General features: G+C 35.9%; 1 protein-coding gene across 3 annotated transcripts in view; it reads left to right on the top strand.

Moving 5' to 3' along the window:
• Itga1 (integrin, alpha 1) overlaps positions 1 to 14742 on the top strand; it is a 142666-nt gene extending 127924 nt beyond the window's left edge. For all 3 annotated transcript variants that reach the window (XM_005392727.2, XM_013518440.1, XM_013518441.1), the window contains exons 27-29: positions 460 to 552; positions 2576 to 2692; positions 7919 to 14742. In XM_005392727.2, coding sequence (XP_005392784.1) covers positions 460 to 552; positions 2576 to 2692; positions 7919 to 7963 — 255 coding nt within the window. In that variant the 3' untranslated portion in view covers positions 7964 to 14742. The remainder of the gene's footprint in view (positions 1 to 459; positions 553 to 2575; positions 2693 to 7918) is intronic.
• The last annotated feature ends 5173 nt before the right edge of the window (positions 14743 to 19915 follow it).

Below are 19915 nucleotides of genomic sequence, written 5' to 3'. Positions count from 1 at the left end.
AGTATTTAGTTGATCCTATGAAACCATTTTCAAGTTTGATCATATTAAATTGCTATTCTTCTAAGTTATGCAGTCTTGAATATTGGTAATTTTATGATTAGTCCTAAATAAGTGCCTATATGAACCTGGTATAGCTATCTAATGCTACATTCATGTAGCTATTTCCTTCTACGTTAAAGGTATGGAGAATTTGAGGTTTATTTCTCTAAGAAAAAAAATGGAAATAATCTGTAAAATTATTTTCACTCAGTGACAAGAATCTAAGTGAAGATTTGTAGTCCAAGAAGGGGAATGGGTACCCAGTCATCATTAGATACTATCAGTTCCATATAGAAGTTAAGAAAGCCAGTGTTTTTAAACTCAGGAAAATTTTAGCTTTAGTAACTATATTACCCAAACGTGACCAGCTCTCATTTTTAGTAGCATAATATATCATAACAAATTCTATCTGCTTTTCAGACATATTTTTCAAGCTTAAATCTTACAATAACGGGAGAACTTCAAAGTGAAAATTCATCACTGATTTTAAGTAGTAGCAACCAAAAAAGAGAGGTAAGTGCAGTTTTAAACTTTGAAAATATGCCTTTTACTCCAAATTTTGGAGTAATAATTCTTTGTATTCCCATAAGCTGTGACTGTTACCACTCTCGGTAGTGACAGATACTATTTGTCTAACACATCCTTAGCTTCAGATGTGACTTTAGTCTTGTTCTTCTCCCTATGAAACTAGGAAAGTCATATTTACAATTAATATACCACCTTTGACTTTACTGCTTGTATCACTGCAAGTGAGTGTTTTTACTTCTACACTGATAACAATTGATGCATTTGTAATTTTCCTTCTTCGAAAATTGACATTACAAAATGTAGCTGGTATCTGTAGAGAGAACCTGGAAAAATAATTTCTTTACAAGAAATGCTTTTATATTACACAGTAATGTGTGTGAATTTTTAAAAGTTTTCTTCATTTAGCCATTGGGAAATCTGAGACAAAAATAAGACGATAAACCATAATATAATACTGAACACCTACACTGAGTTCTAGGTAAAAGTGCAAATTTGAGATTTTTACCCTTAAATATCTATGAAATAAGGCCAAGTACTTGTTATGGACACAGAAACTTCAACATGATTTCCCTTCCTGTCATGGGAGAATTTAAATATTCTCTATGGTAATCAATACCACAGAGTCAAGTTCCATTCAAATTCCATTTAGAACCTCTCTGCCATTCATGTGTTTGTGCAAATTGTCAATTTCATACTATCCTGATGTCAATGATCTCTAATAAGCATATTCCTTTATAAAAAAAGAAAATACATGCATTTTATAATTTCTACTTGATAAAGAATATTTAGCATGATCAATGCAGAATGCAAAATCATTCCACTCCCAGAAAAGTCACCATTGCAGTAAAATTTGAAAAATACATGTATTTATTATATCAGAAGAAAGTATATTTTATTCCTAAATATGTTGTTAAAAATGTTTAACTAGCTTTATTTTTCCCAAAATATTAGCTTACAATTCTCCTGAAGATATTTATTTTACATTTTATCCTAAAGGGAAATTATATCTACATTGATAAATTTATCCCAAAGTGATCATTTTGTAGTTGTGCGATCTTAAGGAAGTCACTGATTTTATATAGATTCCAGCTTCCATATTTAAGTTCAGACAATCATTTTAGAAGTTTATACAGTCTACCTTAATGGTCTGATTCTCTATATATCTATATTCCTGTCTATCTGCATTGACCTAACTGGAGCGAGTTGAGGGGTTTTTATTAAGATCTGTTATATGCAAATATGCCCCCTGTAGTTTCTTTTTTTACTCTAGTTTTCCTTCTAGGTTGAGAAACTGAAGTATACTATATTAAAGGTAGAAACAGAAACTCAAGCAACCAGACAACTTTCACTGATGTTTGGGTGCCGCTATGAAAGTGTCCATAGTTGGAGCACTAAGGACTGTCCATTTCACGGTAGTGAAGACCTAAATGATAGATGAGAGAGAGAAAGTCAGCTGGAAGAGACGGTTTTGTGTAACTAAGAAACACACTGGAGTGAATGGATAAATATCTATATGCTCCATATTTGAGCATTTTGTTGACTGAAAAGTATACTTTCATGTAATTACAATTTTATCATCTTATTAGAACTAAAAGAAGAATATCTACTCAGGTTTTTACTTTACAACCTATGTTCTTCCAGCCTATCTGCACTGTTGTGATAATACATTGGTCTGTTAATAAATCTTCAAAACATACGATACTTTTATTTTCCCTGAGTTAAACAGAAATTCCCTCCTACTTTAAGCATTCTGATTCATGGGCAGTTCTCTATATATGAAGTTTTGGAAGGTACAAATTCTTAATATTTTCATGGTAATCAAAACTTTGATATAGTTAGGGATTTAAAATAGGTGAAGAGCATTTTTCAATGTAAACTCAATATGTTTTCCAGGTTGACTGGGATTAAGTACACTATTTGGTGGAAAATTATAGCCTGCAAGAATTCAGTGTTCCCAGAGTTCTAGTACGTGTTTACCTGTGTTAACAGTTTGTTTAATAATTTTCAGCTTGCTATTCAAATATCCAAAGATGGGTTACCGGGAAGAGTGCCGTTGTGGGTTATCCTCTTAAGTGCTTTTGCTGGATTACTACTGTTAATGCTGCTCATATTAGCACTGTGGAAGGTAAGCTCCAAAGTCCTTTTAATATATTATGACCATCAATAGCAAATTGGTGAAATAAGTTATGATTCATCCTTGTTGTGGATTATAGTATTAAGCAGCAATGAAATAGACATTGAAATGATGACCAAGATAAAGAGAATATATTTTAAACATTACATACAATTTGATCCTATCTTTGTAAAGGGAAAAAAATGAGAAAGACATACCCAGAAATCCTGGAAGATCTCTAGAGTTTAGGGTTATAGAGGGTCTTCATATGTCAATAACATTTGGAATTTTATAATAAGCATTACTTTTATAAACAGAGAAAAAATGAAAGAAAAGAATAAGTTCTTATGTAAATTTGAGGACATCTAAGCAGTAGATTCATAGCTAAGATAAGCATTGTCCTAATCACGCATCTATATGTATTTTAAAGATCAAATACTGATTTAATGTAAAAGAAAAAGATACTTTATGCAGTATTTTTGTGCCTTAGTGAAGGATGAAGAATTTACTAATTAGCTGACACAAGGGAGATATTAAAGTTTCACAGACTTTTTACTTCAAATTCTTTTGTAAGATTGAGTAGCCATGTATTTTCTATCCCACTGATCTGGATATTTATATAGGTGGTAGAATTAGGTTGAGATGTGAAAGGTTTTTTAAAGTCTGAACTGTATTATTTTCAAACAAATTCAGGTGATAATCACTTTTAGGATAAAGAGAATAAAATCTCACAGAAAAGTTAGATGTAATGTTTTTTCAATTAATATCAAATTGGCCTTTATTCTCACTTGTGTTTTACTCAGTGCTTGGTTAAATAGTGAAAACATACTGCGAATACAGACTTTAGCTACATGTTTGATTTTCTAATACATAAACAAAAAATTAATTCACCAAATAATAAGTTTCTCTGGCACTGAATTACCAATTGTTCCTAACCTTTCTGACTCTTCCTAAATGAGTAACTTCCTCTTTAGGGGTTTATTCTCAGAGGGCAAGATAAACAAAGCCATGTAAAAGACGTAGGTCAGTGACATTTAATTTAATAAGTAGAATCTATAGGTTTTTTGTGTTTTTTTTTTTTTTTCGGACAAAATTTTCAAGACAAAATTCTCCACCAAGTTCAGTGTCCATTTCTTCCTCTTCACAAGGTGTAGGTATTCTCTCTGTAATACCTGATTTTGCCACACTGTGGTACCCAAGGCCTGGCTCATTGATTGCACTTGAAATGGCCAGATGTAGTTTCTTCATTTATAAGCACCATTAATACAGTGTGTTTTTGATGATTTCTTTCAGTATGCTCTTCTATTCTGAGCAGAGTTTTAGGACACCTCCAACAAGAGAATAGGAAAGGCAGAGCTGAGATTTGGATTAGTTCCGTCTGGCCTCACCCTTCTGTTTAAGACAAACAGGAACTTTTACTCACCTTTTTTTGATCTTTGGTCTAAAACAGCATAAGTGTAAAAATAAATATATTTTTCCAACAGTAGTAAAAGTTGTGTTGATACATTCTATGGCATCTAAGATTGTTTTAGGCTCCAAAAAAGGTCATTTAACAAATTTTAGGCTCTCTTGACCAACAGGTTTTGTCAGTTCAAACACTTCAGTGGGAGGCTTAGTGATCAGAAACTGTGATTCCAAGGCCACAGGGGAAGGACTTAGCTCTTACTGAAGGTTTAACATGTGCCAGGAAATGTTCTAAGCATTAGAATAGCGCTTTACACCTTTCTACTTAGTATTCTTATTAACTCATGAGGAAAACATTATTATGAGCCTCATTTTACACAGAGGGAAACAGAGACGCAGAAAAATTAAATGTTTTCCAGGGCTGTATGACTGGTAAAGTTCAGAATAAGGATTTGAATTTTTTGCCAGTGCTATCTGTTACCACTCTGCTGTCTTTACAATAACCTTTACAACCAAGTATCTTTACATTTTACACCCAAGAATGCTAAAGCAAAGATGCTAACTAATTCTCTCAAGGTCACTAGCTGGTGAATGACTGGATTTAAGCAACAGTTTCTCTCCAAAGCCCATCTATTTTTCATTATATTCCACTGCTGTAAACCTTAGGCAGAGGGTCATGAACTCTGAAACAAACCTCCTTGGTTTTAGAATGAGGATCCCTTGCTGTTTTCACATTTTCACACTTACTGAAAAGGTTAATCCCTCTGCTCCTTTCACTTTACAGTTAGATTAGAGCCTTTCTGAAAGCTTAGTTCAGTTTGTGACAGGCTCAGAAGAGCTGCCCTTACCCTGATACATATCTGTATACTTACTAAATCTGGAGCAGAAACCCCTGGACTACCATTTCTTCCCCTTTCTCCTGGATCCCACCACTCTGGATATTCAGTAGAACATCATAATCTAAAACTACATGTTAAGGGCAGGACAAGTTCTTTTGGAGCAACAATTCAATTTCAAAAGACACAACCTTTCTATATCTATCTTCCTAAAAGTACACATGACAGAAACTAAATCTTCACCAAATTTTAGTAGCAGATAAGTTGAGAAACTTGTCTTGAAATAATGGTACTGTATACTGAGGCACATACCCATCAGGCCAGTATAACCAATAAATAGAATGACACAGTGCACAGAGAAACTATGAGAAAGTAGAACATACCTCCTCCGACTTGCTTCCTACTGATACCTAAGATGTGATGATTACTTATTAATCCCACAGCTTTGTTTCTGGTGTTAGTCCCTTTCTTTCACTGGGACAAAAATGTTCAACACCTACAATTTAAAAGGAGGAGAGATTTATTTTGGCTCACAGTTTTAGTCCATGGTTGGCTGGCTCCGAAAAGAAACAAGGAGCTGGTGGGGGAAAGGCGTTCAAGCTATGGCAGCCCAGAAGCAGAGAGAAAAAGGAGGAGTCAAGGATAACAATACACCCATCCGGGTCATGCCCCCAGGGATGCACTTCTCACCAGGCCTCTCCTCCTAACAGGACACTTAGTACAGAGCTTGTCAACGGACAAATCCATGGATGAGTCTCACACCTCCGTGATCTAATCCCCTTCCACACATCAGAATTTTAGGGGATTTTTAAAAATCTAAAGCATTGCATTCCCCGCCCAGTATAACTTACTGGGAGGAAGGGATAGAGAAATCTTCTCCAGTCCCTCAATAGTTTCAGGCACCCACAGTCAACTGTGGTCCAAAAATGCAGCACATTATAAAGTGATGCTTCGAGAGACAGAAACAAAGACTGTTGTTACGTATACCATTGTAATTGTTCTATTCCATAATTATCTATTTTTAATCTCTGTCTAATTTATAAATTAAACTTTATCAACTTTATTATTGATATGTTCACATAGGAAGAAAATAATGTATCAGACATCCACCGAGAGTTTTAGAAAGTATCCTTTGTGGATGAGGAAGGGTTGTAGCACCTCTTATTTTTTAGTCTTTTATGTATCAGCATGAATTTAGTCATTCAGCATTTATTCAATATTATATTCATGTGTGGTCTAATTTTTGCCATGAGGTTTTGAGCTAGGAAGTATAAAAAGGATCATTAAAAATACAAGAAGAAATAAAGAAAAGTGACTGTTAAAAGGAAAATTTGGGGTCCAAAAACTAATTTTCTTGTTTCAGAATTTGTTTAATATTGGTCCAGTCCAGTTTGCAAGTATAAATTTTATTCTCTTTATCTTCACTATGACCCCAACTTCAGTTAAACATCCAATATGTACAGAATTGATTATGTAGAAACAATTAAATAATAGAAATTAAGCTTTAAAATAGGACATTTAGGATGTGGAAGCAAAGGAAGGTTGAACAAACAGAAATGAGAGAGGAAGGAGATAAAATCAAAAGCAGAGCAGCAAAGAAAAGAAGGCTTAAAATTCACTAGTTGCTTTTATGAAAACCTCATCTGATATATTTCCAAGCCAAGACATGCAGGCACGAGCCCCGGAACCTAACAGTTTGTGAATGTAGAAGTTTCATGGTTGGCTGAAAGAAAAAGGCTTGTAACTTGTGAAACAGCTGGCATTCTGGGTACAACAAACTTATAACTATTTGTATATACATTTTTTCCGTTATCACCTTTTGCTCATCTACCACCAACCAGATTCTGCATGGCAGACGACAGGAACACTGAGCAAAACTCTAATCCAAATATGCTTACTGGTTTTTTGGTTTTTTTTTTTTTTTTTTTTTTTTTTTTGGTACCAGGAATCAAACTCAGGACCTTGTGCTTACCAGGCAGGTGCTATGCCACTGGAGCTATCTCCCCGGCCCATCCAATCTGCTTACTTTTAACCCTTTATCCTCTTAAAGCCTTCAGACATTCAATAATTATTTTTAAACTATATGTTTCCATCACATAATTTATGTAACTTTGTGATTAAAATAATGTAGTGGCACTATACTTTCAAAGTAAATGATTACCTTTGCTTGACCTATTTTATCCCACTCTCAAATTTTAAAATATACACAAATTTAAAAGCTACTTCCCTATAACCTTTGGTTTCTTTTATTTTCTTTAATAGATTAGGGCATTGCAAAGATACCTTCCAGCTCCCATGCTTATGTTTGCTATTCTTTAATAGGAAATAAATACAGAATTTATAACTTCTTATGAGGTTATGATAAGGAATAATGATAAGGAATGATAAAGAATAATGAAATATGACTCACATTCACTACATTGCAAAATTTGTTAAATAATTTTTGTATTTAAATGAAACAAGGTCTTTCAAGAGGCCCCTCATTCAAGTCAGTAGGCAGGTGTTCTGACTCATTTAAAGTTAACCCAGGTGACTCAGAAGTCCCTTTCACCACTAGTCTTGGGATATCTATTATACCTCCTGTAAACTCTAATGACCTCATTTATGACCATAGTTATCTGATGAAAATTTCCTGCCATATCCCTGAAAAAAAAAGATGATGGTAAAGTAGGAACAGTGCTAGATGACTGCAACTCATATGGTTCTCAAAATATTTCCCAGAACCTTTTAAATAAGCTCAATACATATAATACTTTTTACTCAGAGATATCGTATGGTTAACCAATTAAAATAGTAAAAATAAAATAGAAATTTGATAAATACTATTCTCTTGACATTTAAGATTAATAGGTCAGTGAAATAATATTTTTCAATTACATGAATCAATTGTATCCTGAGATTTGCCAATATAGTAGTAAATTAGATTCCATGCAAAGAGATTAGTACTTATTACATGAATTAAAATAATTAATTTTGTATGTTTTGTTTTTTTCAATAGATTGGATTCTTCAAAAGGCCACTAAAGAAGAAAATGGAGAAATGAAATATTTCATAAGAGAGAAGAATAACAATTATTCAGTGACCTATCCTCAGGTTTGCCTCAAATATGTGACAAGAAATTTATAATATAATCAAAAGCATGGTCACATAACTCAGTGTAATCCATCAAGGATTAATGACTCAGTAAATGACAGATCAAGCGTGATCCAAAAAGAGTACACAAAAGATATATTTTATACAACAATGAAAAATATTTTAAATAATTACTCATTTTTTTGAGTAAGCAAAATTGCAAAGGGTTTTAAAGAAGAATAATTTATACAAATGAGTTTATACCTGAAGTCACCATCCAAAGTACAGTATTTAAGATATACAGAGTTTTATGATCATTGATACATTTAATTTTGAAATAGTACAAATTAAGATTTTTCCCTTGATTCCTGATGGATGTCCATATTCAGCCTGACAGCATTTGTAAATGTCAAGAAATGCCTGAAAGAGATCACTTCTCCCAATTCAAACGGGAATATTTTTCCCTAGTAGAGTCCATGTACAACATGGACTGAAAACATCTTTGTGTTGGTTTCTGTAGTTGGAAAGTTTTTTGTTGTTTGTTTGTTTCCAATGTGATTGGAAAATAGTGCAATTGTGCTATTCTGTGTAAGATAGAAATCAAGATGGTCATTGTTTAAAAACAAATGCACTGAATGGATTAATTTAAACTTTTATAGAACATGTTTAATTTTGATATTGAGCTTTAAAACACAAAACATTTTTTATGCAGAGGAAAAAAAAACACTTAAAGCAGTTCTGTGTAGCAAAGCAGTGACTTATCACAAAAAGCCATATTGTGTGGGGAATGTGCCGAAATGGTTTCGGAACAGAACATGTCAGCATAGATGGATGACCCTGAAATGCTCAGTCATCTTTGCCAAGCATCTTCCAGGATGTTACACAAAATAGGAGTTTTCGCAACTCCTTGGTACAGGGTTCATTTAAACCCCCAAGCTGTGAGAGTATGTTTATTTTTCATTTTAAAGAAAGATATTTAATTTTCCAAACACATTTCTTATTTTCAAGAAAAGTCAGTATTCCATTTCAATTTTGCATTTTACCAAGAAGTTACTTCAGTATTTAAATAAAGCCCCAGAAATGTATTTTTAAGAATTTTGGGTTTGAAAGCTCAAATCAACAGAAAGATATCACACCTCCGTGTGTGCTTCTTTGTTCTTGAAGTAATCTTTGCAGCCCCTGGGACTCCGCTACTGCATAAGGCTCCAGGCTGCTCCATTTCTTAGGAAAGTAACAATGAGTGAATATATATGTAACTGCATGTGTGAACTACTGCTGTAACATTTGCTGATACTTCTTTAACAACTCAATTTCTCCACCTGATTTACCATCACAATTCAGAATCCGTCAATATCTAGAAAGTGCTGGATTTTGCTTTCCTCATGAAAGAGAAAGTCAACAGAAAAACTTTATGCCATGTGTTTATTTTGAAACTATTTTTTAAGAAATTACCTTAAGACTCAGTCAGCCTACCTCCTGGCTGTCCACCTCTACATCTAAGATCCTGAAGACGAGAAATGTATCCGGGGGATGTCAACATTATCAGTGGTTGTAAAAAAAGGATAAATCCTTCTAGAGCTTGACTGTGCTCTGGCTGGTTTGTCATTTTTCTGTACTAATTTGCTTTTGGAATTTTTCTCTGTCTCTCTGTCTCCCTCTCCCTCTCTCTCTCTCTCAGTTCAGGAAGCATTCTTCCCACCTGTTCTTTCTTTCCTAATGAACTTACTGTATACTCCAGTGATAACTGCTCAGCAGTCCTGCTCTGAGCTCAACACCTTCTTAGGAGTAAAGCAGACAGATAAATTTCAATCCATATTTGTATGTGTGACTGACAGGCAAAGCATTCAGTGAACTGTAAGTGTACATACTTAAACAGAATGTATTATTAAGCCAAGGGGAAAAAACCAAAAGGAAGATACTTGGAAAGTTTTAGGAAAGAGAACAGGAGCTTCTTGGCAAGATTAGCTAGGTTCTGTGGCCATTTGCTTAAAACAGTTTTTAGCATAAATAATTCTTGGTTAGTAATAGAATATGTACTGAACCAGAGATCCCATTTCTCTAATATCATAATTTGTAGAGGTCCATGTGAGTGCATGTATATATATGCATGCACATACACATGCAGATTGAATACAAAATACCTAAATAATGCCAAGTGAAATTAACATACAAAAGCTTCACCAGAAAAAAAAGTTTGATTCCTTCACTTTTCACATAGTTTTCGTTTTTCATTTATATTTGGGCTTTGGTAATATTTCTGCCAAATGCCAAAGTAGAGGCTTTGATTTTAAAAATAACAACAAAAGTTCCAAATTACGTTTGTACAAATGTCTTATGACACATTGATAATTAAATTGCTAAATTCCATTACTTTATTTTAAAACAATTAACAAGAAAAGTGAGTGGTATTTATTTTTTAGTTTTTTTTACTGTATTTTATTTTATTGGTACATTTCAGATATACTTAGTGATAATATTCACTATATAGAATTTGTACCTATACATGATATATCTTTCTTCTTCTTTTTTTCTCATTACCCCCTCCTGACTTTAGTGGTTGTTATTTAACACTATTTGTGAAATTATGGGCTAAATTAAATTGCCAAAGACTGTTTTCCTTTACCTTTGATAGGTTTCTATAAATGACTGTTGGCCTCTATTATGAATAGTGCAATGCCTTTCCTGACCAAACTTACAATGGCATATTGGTAAATTATTTAACACCTTGCTCCCTAAGAAGAAAAAAATAGTTGATTTGATTAGTTACCAATTTTCATGGTGTAAATATTCTCTCCAGAGTCATTTTTCAGGCTACCAACATGATGAGCCTAAACAGCTTTTTAAATTCCTGGGAATGTGTTGGTCAGTCCTTATGAACTAATATAAGCTGACTTTAACACACCCCGCACATAAATCACATAATGGATAGATAGATAGATAGATAGATATGTCTATGTACATATCCAAATACACATCCTATAATCATATTTCAAATTATGCTAAAATGCTAATCATATTAACCCAGTAGACATGATGCTATCTAATTTCCCATTCTTCAACATCAATTTCTTAAAATTATAATGGTTTCTTTAGTATTAATAAAGTGATACGAACTTGCAGGAGAGGAGAGGAAAGAGTTGAAAGTGAGAAAATGCAATCAAATGCAACCCACAGTGAAAATCAGATCTACTCAGCAGCCCCAATGAGGCTGTTTTACTCTCTCCAGGAATCCACAGCTCTGCAAGCAACACTATGCCAGGTTATCCTTTATAAACATTTTAACTTCCATGATAAAATTTAAACCTCAACAATCACATGATTCAAGATATTTTCCCCTGAGCTGTAGACTCAGGGACAACTTAGGTCCTAAATGTTTTCTGGGTTGTAAGTGTGCTTGAAAAGGGGCTGTGAGAAGAGATACTTTTACAAAATTTGATGCTTTAGACAGCTATGACAATTTTATCTATAAGTGTGTGTGTACGGTGACATGCATACATTTACAGACACAAATGCTCTCTTTCCCTTTTATAAAACAAAGACCTAAGCTCAATTAGAAAACAGAAGTAATTGCACCAAAAGAAAAAAGCACCTGGTCAGTGCTGGAGTAACACTGTGTTGTGGGAGGGCTTGTGAGACGCCCAGGTCTGTGGGGTGGTTGCTCACACGTTGCAGACAGCCGCCCATCTGCTTCCAGGCAGTGCAGTTTTCCAAGGGCAGCGTCTTGGCTGAGCCTGCCATCAGTTCTGTGTGAATTGCCTGTCTTCTTCTGCACGACGCTGAGCAATCTAGAAAAGACTGCAGCCCAGACTCTGTCTCATGTGGCACATACAGTCAGATCATTGTCCAGAAAAAGTGGCTTCTCGCGAGGAAATTGCTCAACATAGTGTCCTACGCACTCTTCATTGATGTCTAAAACCTCTAAAGCACCTCGCTTACCCTCCTTCAGCCTTCTGCTCAAATAGAGATTTTCAGGAAAAGCCCTGGAGGAAAAGTCTGTTCCTAAAGCATGTGCTGTTTTCTGTGAATGCCAACTTCAGTGAGTTGATTATTTATACAGAATTTCCAGTCTTGGTGTCGCCATGTATACTGTAGCAAGAACATAGTGGAAGTGTACTTCAGAGGTGCAAGTCTGAGATTTACCAACTCTGTGGGACACTATCAGCAATGATGTCAACACTCTGCAGTTCCCCTCCTTACCATGAAAGTATTAAAAAAAACCAAAACTGAAAAGATGGGTCTTAGCGTCATATTAGTACTATATTTTGTTATTCAAATGTACGATTTAATTGCAGACAGCAGATTTTAAAAGCAACCACAACTTTAAGATCAGTCTTCTAGGTTCCTCTTTCCAATCAGACAGGGGCCCCCAACCCCTTCCACATAGAAATCCTGAAACCACCCCTGGGACCTTAACTGTGTTAACTTTGCAGGGAAAGGAAGCCCAGAGCACATCACAAAAGGCTATGGCTGTGGCCAGGATTACTGCTCAGGGGCTGCTCAGGATAACTGTGCAAGTGCAGCCTAGGCGAGGCCGTGGGTTTGATCTTCAGCACCAAAAAAGGCAGAGGGCGGGGGCACAGGGTGCTCCATGTTGCTGAAGTGCTGTTGTACAACAGTGAAAGTAGTGTTCAACCAGGACATTATAATCCAGTGAACAAATCACCTTTTTTTGTTCTCACATTGAAACTTACCTTAAATTTGGAAATTCAAAGCAACTTAACTTTTTTACTCTCAAACTTGAATTTGGAATTCAAAATACCAACCTTTATGAGGAAAATGTAAAGTTGCCTATAATGGCTCCTAAATCCCAGGCTGATTGTCTAGTACAGCCTCTGGCACCCAGGAAGTCCAGTTCCTAAGTGATGAGAGTGCACCTTTCTACCTTCAGAAAGCCCCTGAGTTTTCCTTTTGAGTCCTCCACTGTTCTCCTGCGAAGATGAGTAGCTTCTGTCTGACTCCCTGATTTGAGAGCTGCTCATTTTGTTTTTGTTATTTTATATAAAAATTTTTCCCTGTGGTTTATGAGTTTAAAACTTTACACAAGGCTTCCTTACATTTCCCTCTTGCTACATGTGGGAGAGTTTCACAGCTAAGAGGACAGGGAGGCAGGAGCTAGAGCTTTTCCGCAGGAGCACTCTGCTTTCCACCTTCCAGTTGGTTTTTTTCTCTATGCAACACACCATGGGGCTGCTTGGTTCTGGGCTTCCCCCGTGAGGTCATTCCATGCCTTCTATACCTTGTGGGGTCTGGGTCTATGGCATGCTCTTTTTGTTGGGAAACAGAGACTCAGAAATTCTTTAATGTTCTGTCACAGCATAGCAATTGGAGCACTAGACTAGAAGCCAGTGACATTCAAAGCTGTGATTCCATTTGGTTTTTACCTATTTCGAATAACATTCTTATTGAAAAAAACACTAAGTGTGGAATTTTCTGAGCTGTGCTGCACAGACTAAGACTTAATATCTATTCTTTTATTTCAGTTTTATTTATGCATATACACTAATAGAGACAAAATTTTTAAAATAAATCTTCCAGATGACACCAACATGAATGTCAGTTGTGCTCTTGAGTAATTGTTGTCATTACCTGTTCCCCTTGCTGGTTTTTAAGAAGTGGCGAGAGATTACATGGGAAAAAGTGAAGGAAAATGATTTTTCTATTCCTCCATCTAGTAGTGAAACAGGAAGTGCCAGGTGTCACGAGTGCCAGGTGACAATCTTTCTGTCGTGTTCCTAGAGCACCTTCTACCTTGAGAGACAGAAAAAAAAATGGGAATGTGAGTGAACATGAAACTATTTTATCTTTTACATCTATATCCTTACCCTCAAACTTCCACATGCTCCCTGAGAACACATGTAAACCCGCCACCATACTAACACATGACCTTTGCACAAATAAATATGTTGATTAAAAACAAAAGGATATTACCTGACATTAACCAGAGCTAATGTCTGAAGTTTAACTCGCTTTGCGCTCAAGTAAAAATAATCATTTGAAGCAGCACCCCTCAGAGCTTCCTCATTCTGGAACTATTTTACATAGGAGGGCCTGTTAGACGTTTGTTTTTCACATCTCTACTCCCCTTACTCAGAATGCAGCAGAAGCTGTCTTCCTACTGAGAAGCATCAGCCCTATCCACAGTATACTATGTGTTGCTACTGTGAGTCTGTAAAATTGTTAATAGACAGTATAAACAATTATATCCAATTTTTCCACTATTATATCCAATTATCTAAAAAATAGTGCCTATAATGCATACCTACTGCCCTGAAACAATTATCATCCATACACACTTGCAATAAAACTTTTCTGCGTGGTCTAACATAAAGTGTATCACATTACTTTTTAAAAAATTTACCTCAGACTAAACTCATTAAAATAAATAACTTAAGGGTATGTGCATTTCCATAAGACTTTTACTTGATAAACTTATTAAAAGGAAGTGTTCAAGAACAAAGAAGCACAATCTTTGTCAATGCTACTAATTTATTATGTGCCTAACTTGAACCCATTTTTAAAAGAAAATAGTTATCAAGTAAAGTCACTTAAGCTGATATAACTAGAAATAGCTGAGACGGTAAAAGAGCATTTTGAATGTCCTATGTATGGCATATCCTGTACACTGATTTGAGGTCAGAGTTTTGGTATTTTTGTATCATTCTGTCTTATCTTGTGCATCAGCTGTGTATTTTCTGTCGAAGTACCTAAGCATCCTGTTTTATACATTGAATAAAAAATGACTCAAAAATGGCTGCTGTGATTTTAAGTATATAAATTTGTCCAAAATTAATGTGATTTCTTCCAAGGCTCCAACTTTTTTTTTTAGCTTCTTAGCACTTTTTCACCTTCATGCTCTAAAAGGAAGAAATCAAAAGACCAAGCTGAATCTGTCTGTGGTGTTTCCTGTGCAAGAATCAGCAGCGAGCTTGGTCTCTGGCAAACCCAACCAAAACCATAGAATCTATATTACTATGTATCTCTAATGCGATGTTTTAATAATAAATCATCTGCAGCATAATAATAGACTGGACCACTGAGGATACAGAAGGAAAAACCAGCTCAAATTCGCTTTCTCCTACTATACACTACAACTTTTGTGACCTCAAGAGGCATAGGGATTTCTCATCACCAGCAAGCAAGCAGCTCTACAGTGGCCACCAACTGAGTGTCCTCTAATCCAGGAGAGTTCTGTTGTTATCTACCTGGTGGTAGTGCTGACTACCGCCCCAAGGACTTCAAGACCCCAAGACTACGCCTTCTTTAAATGCTAGCCCCAAGCCCCTGATTGTTTTCCCTGTCATTCTGACTAAACACCTATAGACCAGGGTTACAGCTGCTCTCTCATTGGTTCAATTAATTTGCTTAAATAGTTCACAGAACTCAGAAGAAATGTATTTATATCTATTGGTTTACTATAAAGGCTCTTACAACGGGTACAGATGAAGAAATGCACATGGTGAGTCATGGGAGAAGGGGCACGGGCTTCCATGCGCTCTCCAGCTGTGCCCCCTCCAGGAACCTCTACCTGATGGGCTCTGGAAGCTCTCTGAATGTGAACCTGTTCTCTTGCATTATTTTGGAGACTTCATTGCATAGGCATGATTACTAGCAGACTAGGTGGGGAAATAGCAAGACTTGTCTGTTCAGATTTTGTATCATTCCTTCCTCCACAGAATGTGTCAGGACCTTGTGAAACAAGGACTGTCTTAGGACCTACTGTCAGACAAAATGGGTCAGAGAACCTTTTTATGGTCAGCTTCAAGATAGGAAGGTAGGAAAAGATTCAAGTATCCAAAAAGAATCTGGATGGATATATGCAAGAAAATTATGTTAATCCCTGTGTGTCAGGCAAAATCAACTGTTATTTTATTAATAATCCTAGAATTTTCTAGAAATAAAAGGACCAGCATCATTACACTACAAGCAGCGTAAAAGAAGGTAATGAAGGAAGGAAAGAGGAATAAATGAGATTATAGACATATAGAAAATAACTAGCAACATGACAAATATAACTGGCTACATCAAATGTTGCATTAAAATGAGTGGTCTAAACATATCCAACTCAATAAGTAGAGATTTATAAATTGATATATGAATAAATAACCAATATGCCCTCTCAAGGAGCTCAACTTCTCAGTTAAAGGCATACACTGTTTAAAGAAAATGATGCAAAACACATATACCATGGAAACAATAACCATAAAAGAGCTTAAGTGGCATATTAACATCTCAAAATTAACTTTAAAATATGTACAATTCCAGATTGTAAAACTTTCAGTCTTGTGAGGGAAACATAGAATGTTGCATGTCCAGCTAATTAGGTAGAAATTTTACAATTTTGCTTGGGTTAACTTTAATGTTTCACAGAATTTCAAAGTCTCATTGGCACCTGAAATAAGACTGGAATTAAGGCAGAATCCACGAGTCATCCCGCTCTGAAACTTGTGTCTTACACTGATGTGTAGGAGGACACATAACCACCATGGGCTCCAGTCACAATGACCCAACTGTAGCCCCAGTGACAGAAAAATGAGGGTTAGTACCTTGCTGGTAAGTAGTGGCTTCAATTTTTTTTTTTTTTCAGTACTGGTAATCGAACTCAGGACCTTGCACTTGCCAGGCAGGCGCTGTGCCACTGAGCTATATCCCCAGCCCCAGTAGTGGCTTCAATTAATGAAAGTATCATTAAAGTATATAAAAGTTTGGTCTTTAGTTTCTACTATGGTCAGCTACTTTATTGATTGCGTCCGTGGCATACATTCATTGAGATACCACAACTTAGAATAGCATTCCAATGGCGAGAATGGAAATGTCTCAACTTAGTGAATTAACCAACCTCCAGAATTAACCATCAAACTATTTAGTAGAGGTAGAAGTTAGTCATGACAGAGACTCAAACTATCTGTGATAAAACGCCCAGGGCTACTTATTTAGTGTTGCGTGCTGAGGCTTTCCTTTGTCCCATTACTTTCAGATTTTTCTATTCCATTTCACTCAAGCACCATTCGTCATTCCTTTGCACACATTTTTTTAGACACTTGTTTCATTCCTACCCATACTACATGCTTCCCCACTAAAGAGCAGGTAATTTTACAGGGATCCTAATTAGTGTATTGTTTGATAAAATATCAGTTTTTCCACCTTCTACAATGAACCACTAAATAAAATGTTAGACAGGATGTAGTCTCTTGGTACCAGCATCCTGTCGGAGATTTTTAAACATCTGAGTTCACTATTGTCTACTTGAGTTGCTTTTAGACAGAATACATCTTTTTGTGGCAGATGTCTAACTCTATGTGAGTGAACACATAAACGAATGTTTGCTTAAATGGAGAATCATTTGCATTCTGAAAAAAGGGTACATAATTTGGATAATGTGACACAATAACAGTGAAATTACATACTTTTGAGCAAAACTGATGAGGATCAGTGCAGTTTTCCATTTTTCTGTGGAGAAAGGGAAATGAGAGAAAGTAACTCATTCGCTATCTCCCATATGCCGGGCATGCATCTTCTTTATATCAACAACACTAACTGATGATATTGTTATTATTTTGAAGATACAATTGAAACTCAAGGGGCTGGGGATTTAGCTCAGCGGCAAAGTGCCTGCCTGGCAAGCGCAAGGTTGTGAGTTCGGTTCCCGGTACCAGAGAAAAAAAAAACAAAAAACAAAAAAACAATTGAAACTCAAGGAGTTAAGAGACTAGTTCAAGGTTATAAAACTAGTAAGTGATAATGTTGAAATGAAAACCAACATTGGCTTGATTCCAAAGACATTCTCCTTAATGACAGTGAATTGAAAGGATGGAACCTATACAGCTGGGGCATTCTTAGAGGAAGTTATGTCACTGGGGGTTCGTTCACCTCAAGGGAATACAGGAACCCTGAGTCCTTTCTCTCCTTCTTCCCTTTCTCCATTCCTCTTCTCCTCCCTCTCTCTCTCTGTTTTCTGACCAGTATACAATAAACAGGTCTTCACCACCTTCTCTACTATATCACTAAAGGCCCAAACAGCAGGGCCAAGCAACACAGACAGTTGAGTCCAAAGACACCTCTCTTCCTTCTGAATTGATTATCTCAGGGAGTGTGTCTGTGGTGGAAACCTGATTAGCACATAACGCTGCACCCGAAAACTAAGAAGCAGGCACTATTCCTTCTAACAGGTATCAAAAGATTTTTTTTATCATAAGGAAATTATTTTCTGACAGTTCTTTGGAAAATGTTTTCTGTAGAGCTATGAAGTGTGAATCAAGTATGTCAACTCCTAAGTTTAGCTTTTCTCTTTCTCGAGGAAGTCCTCCTGCATGGTACACCATCTATTCTTCCTCCCCTGAAATCCTATCATAGTTGTTATCTATCGCAGTCTTTATGGCACTACATGGCATTCTGGTTTTACACATATGCATCTGCTCAGGTACACTATCCCAGACCCCTTTGAAGGTAAAACTGCTCTTCTATTAACAGCTACAAATATTGTTACATATGTTTATAATCTGTAACATGCAATCTCTCTACTTCTGACCCTTAAAAATAACCTCCTTCCACTATTTTTTTGAAATATACCAAAGGGCATTTCTCACACTCATAAACACAGCTTTTTGCTTACCAGGTGAGGTCTACCATTTTCCTTCTTCACTTCTTGCTTGTGGCATTTCCTGCTGCTAGTATCTTCAATACGAAGATACTGTGCCATCTTCATCTGAAATAGGGATGAAAATACCCTCCTTCTACTCTGTAGTAATCAGCAAACTTTGTGCTTTCATTCCTTACAGAACAAAGCAAAACCTCCACCAGAAACCATACTATAATGAATACTATCTAATTTACTTCTGAACCATCAATGTAGTCTCTCTTTTCAGATGCTTGGTCACTGTTTTATTTATCTTCCTTATTAAGGCGAGTTCATCCATGAAGTTCTCAAATCTGAATACAAATTGATGGCAAGTAAATTCTTCCACCAGTTCTTCAGCCCTGCCCAGGGAAATTTCAGGTACAGGCCCCCATCACATGACTGTGTCTCAGGGATTCCACAAGTGGACGGGTAGTCAGCTTCCTTAGGGCAGGCTGTATTGCGAGTCTGTTGTACCCGCACTCTGCTTCCTGTGCAGGGGTAGTCTGCAACAGGTACCCAAAATATGTGCAGAGTTGAATGTAACAAAACCTGCTAAATGTGAAGAAAAGACTATGCCTTACTGCACCAAATTCTTATGTTAGCTAAAAACAAAAATAAGAATGAATACTATATTTCTCCAGCAAATAGTGATTGGGTTGATTTGATGGTATTACTGGGGAGGCATCTGTGGATGGCTAGAAATAATAGGAAAAGAGATTGTTTCAGACCCTTGGGGGCTACCCAGATTTCTGATGATACATTTGTTTGATACTTAAATACCATTATCACTGAATATAAAATATACATCCATTCTCTTTCTTCAATTTCTAGTCAAGGCAGGCAAATATGCTTAGTTTACAAGTACCTTTTAAATAACTGATTAAATATGAAGAATGAGTCTCACTTCTTTCCTTTGCTAGACATTTGTGGCATTAATATTGACATTTTGTTTCCTTAAATTGCATCTTAAGGTCTATGTCTGCCACAGTGCCTTCCTCAGAGATACTGCTGTAGCCCAGAACTTACTTCATTTTTCTCCCTTTCTATTCACTTAAATTTTCTTTCTAATTTGAATTTTTCAAATTCTAGAATTGTGAGTATTGAGTATAATTTACATAAGCAAAGTTTATCTTTTTTAGGTCAGCAGTTCTCTGAGTTTTGAAAAATATGCATATGCTTGACACAAGCATCACAATCAAAATGCCTTTTGTCTTGGTTACTTTTTTCTCATTGCTGAGACAAAATACCCAACATCCAAAATGAAGGAAGGAAAGGTTTATTTAGCTTACAGTTTGTGGAGGTTTCAGT

Source organism: Chinchilla lanigera, unplaced genomic scaffold (genome assembly GCF_000276665.1).
Source record: "Chinchilla lanigera isolate Chin_1 unplaced genomic scaffold, ChiLan1.0 scaffold00045, whole genome shotgun sequence".
Taxonomy (NCBI): Eukaryota; Metazoa; Chordata; class Mammalia; order Rodentia; family Chinchillidae; genus Chinchilla; species Chinchilla lanigera.
Note: the sequence above shows the minus strand (reverse complement) of the source record. Positions and strands in the feature narration are given on the sequence as shown.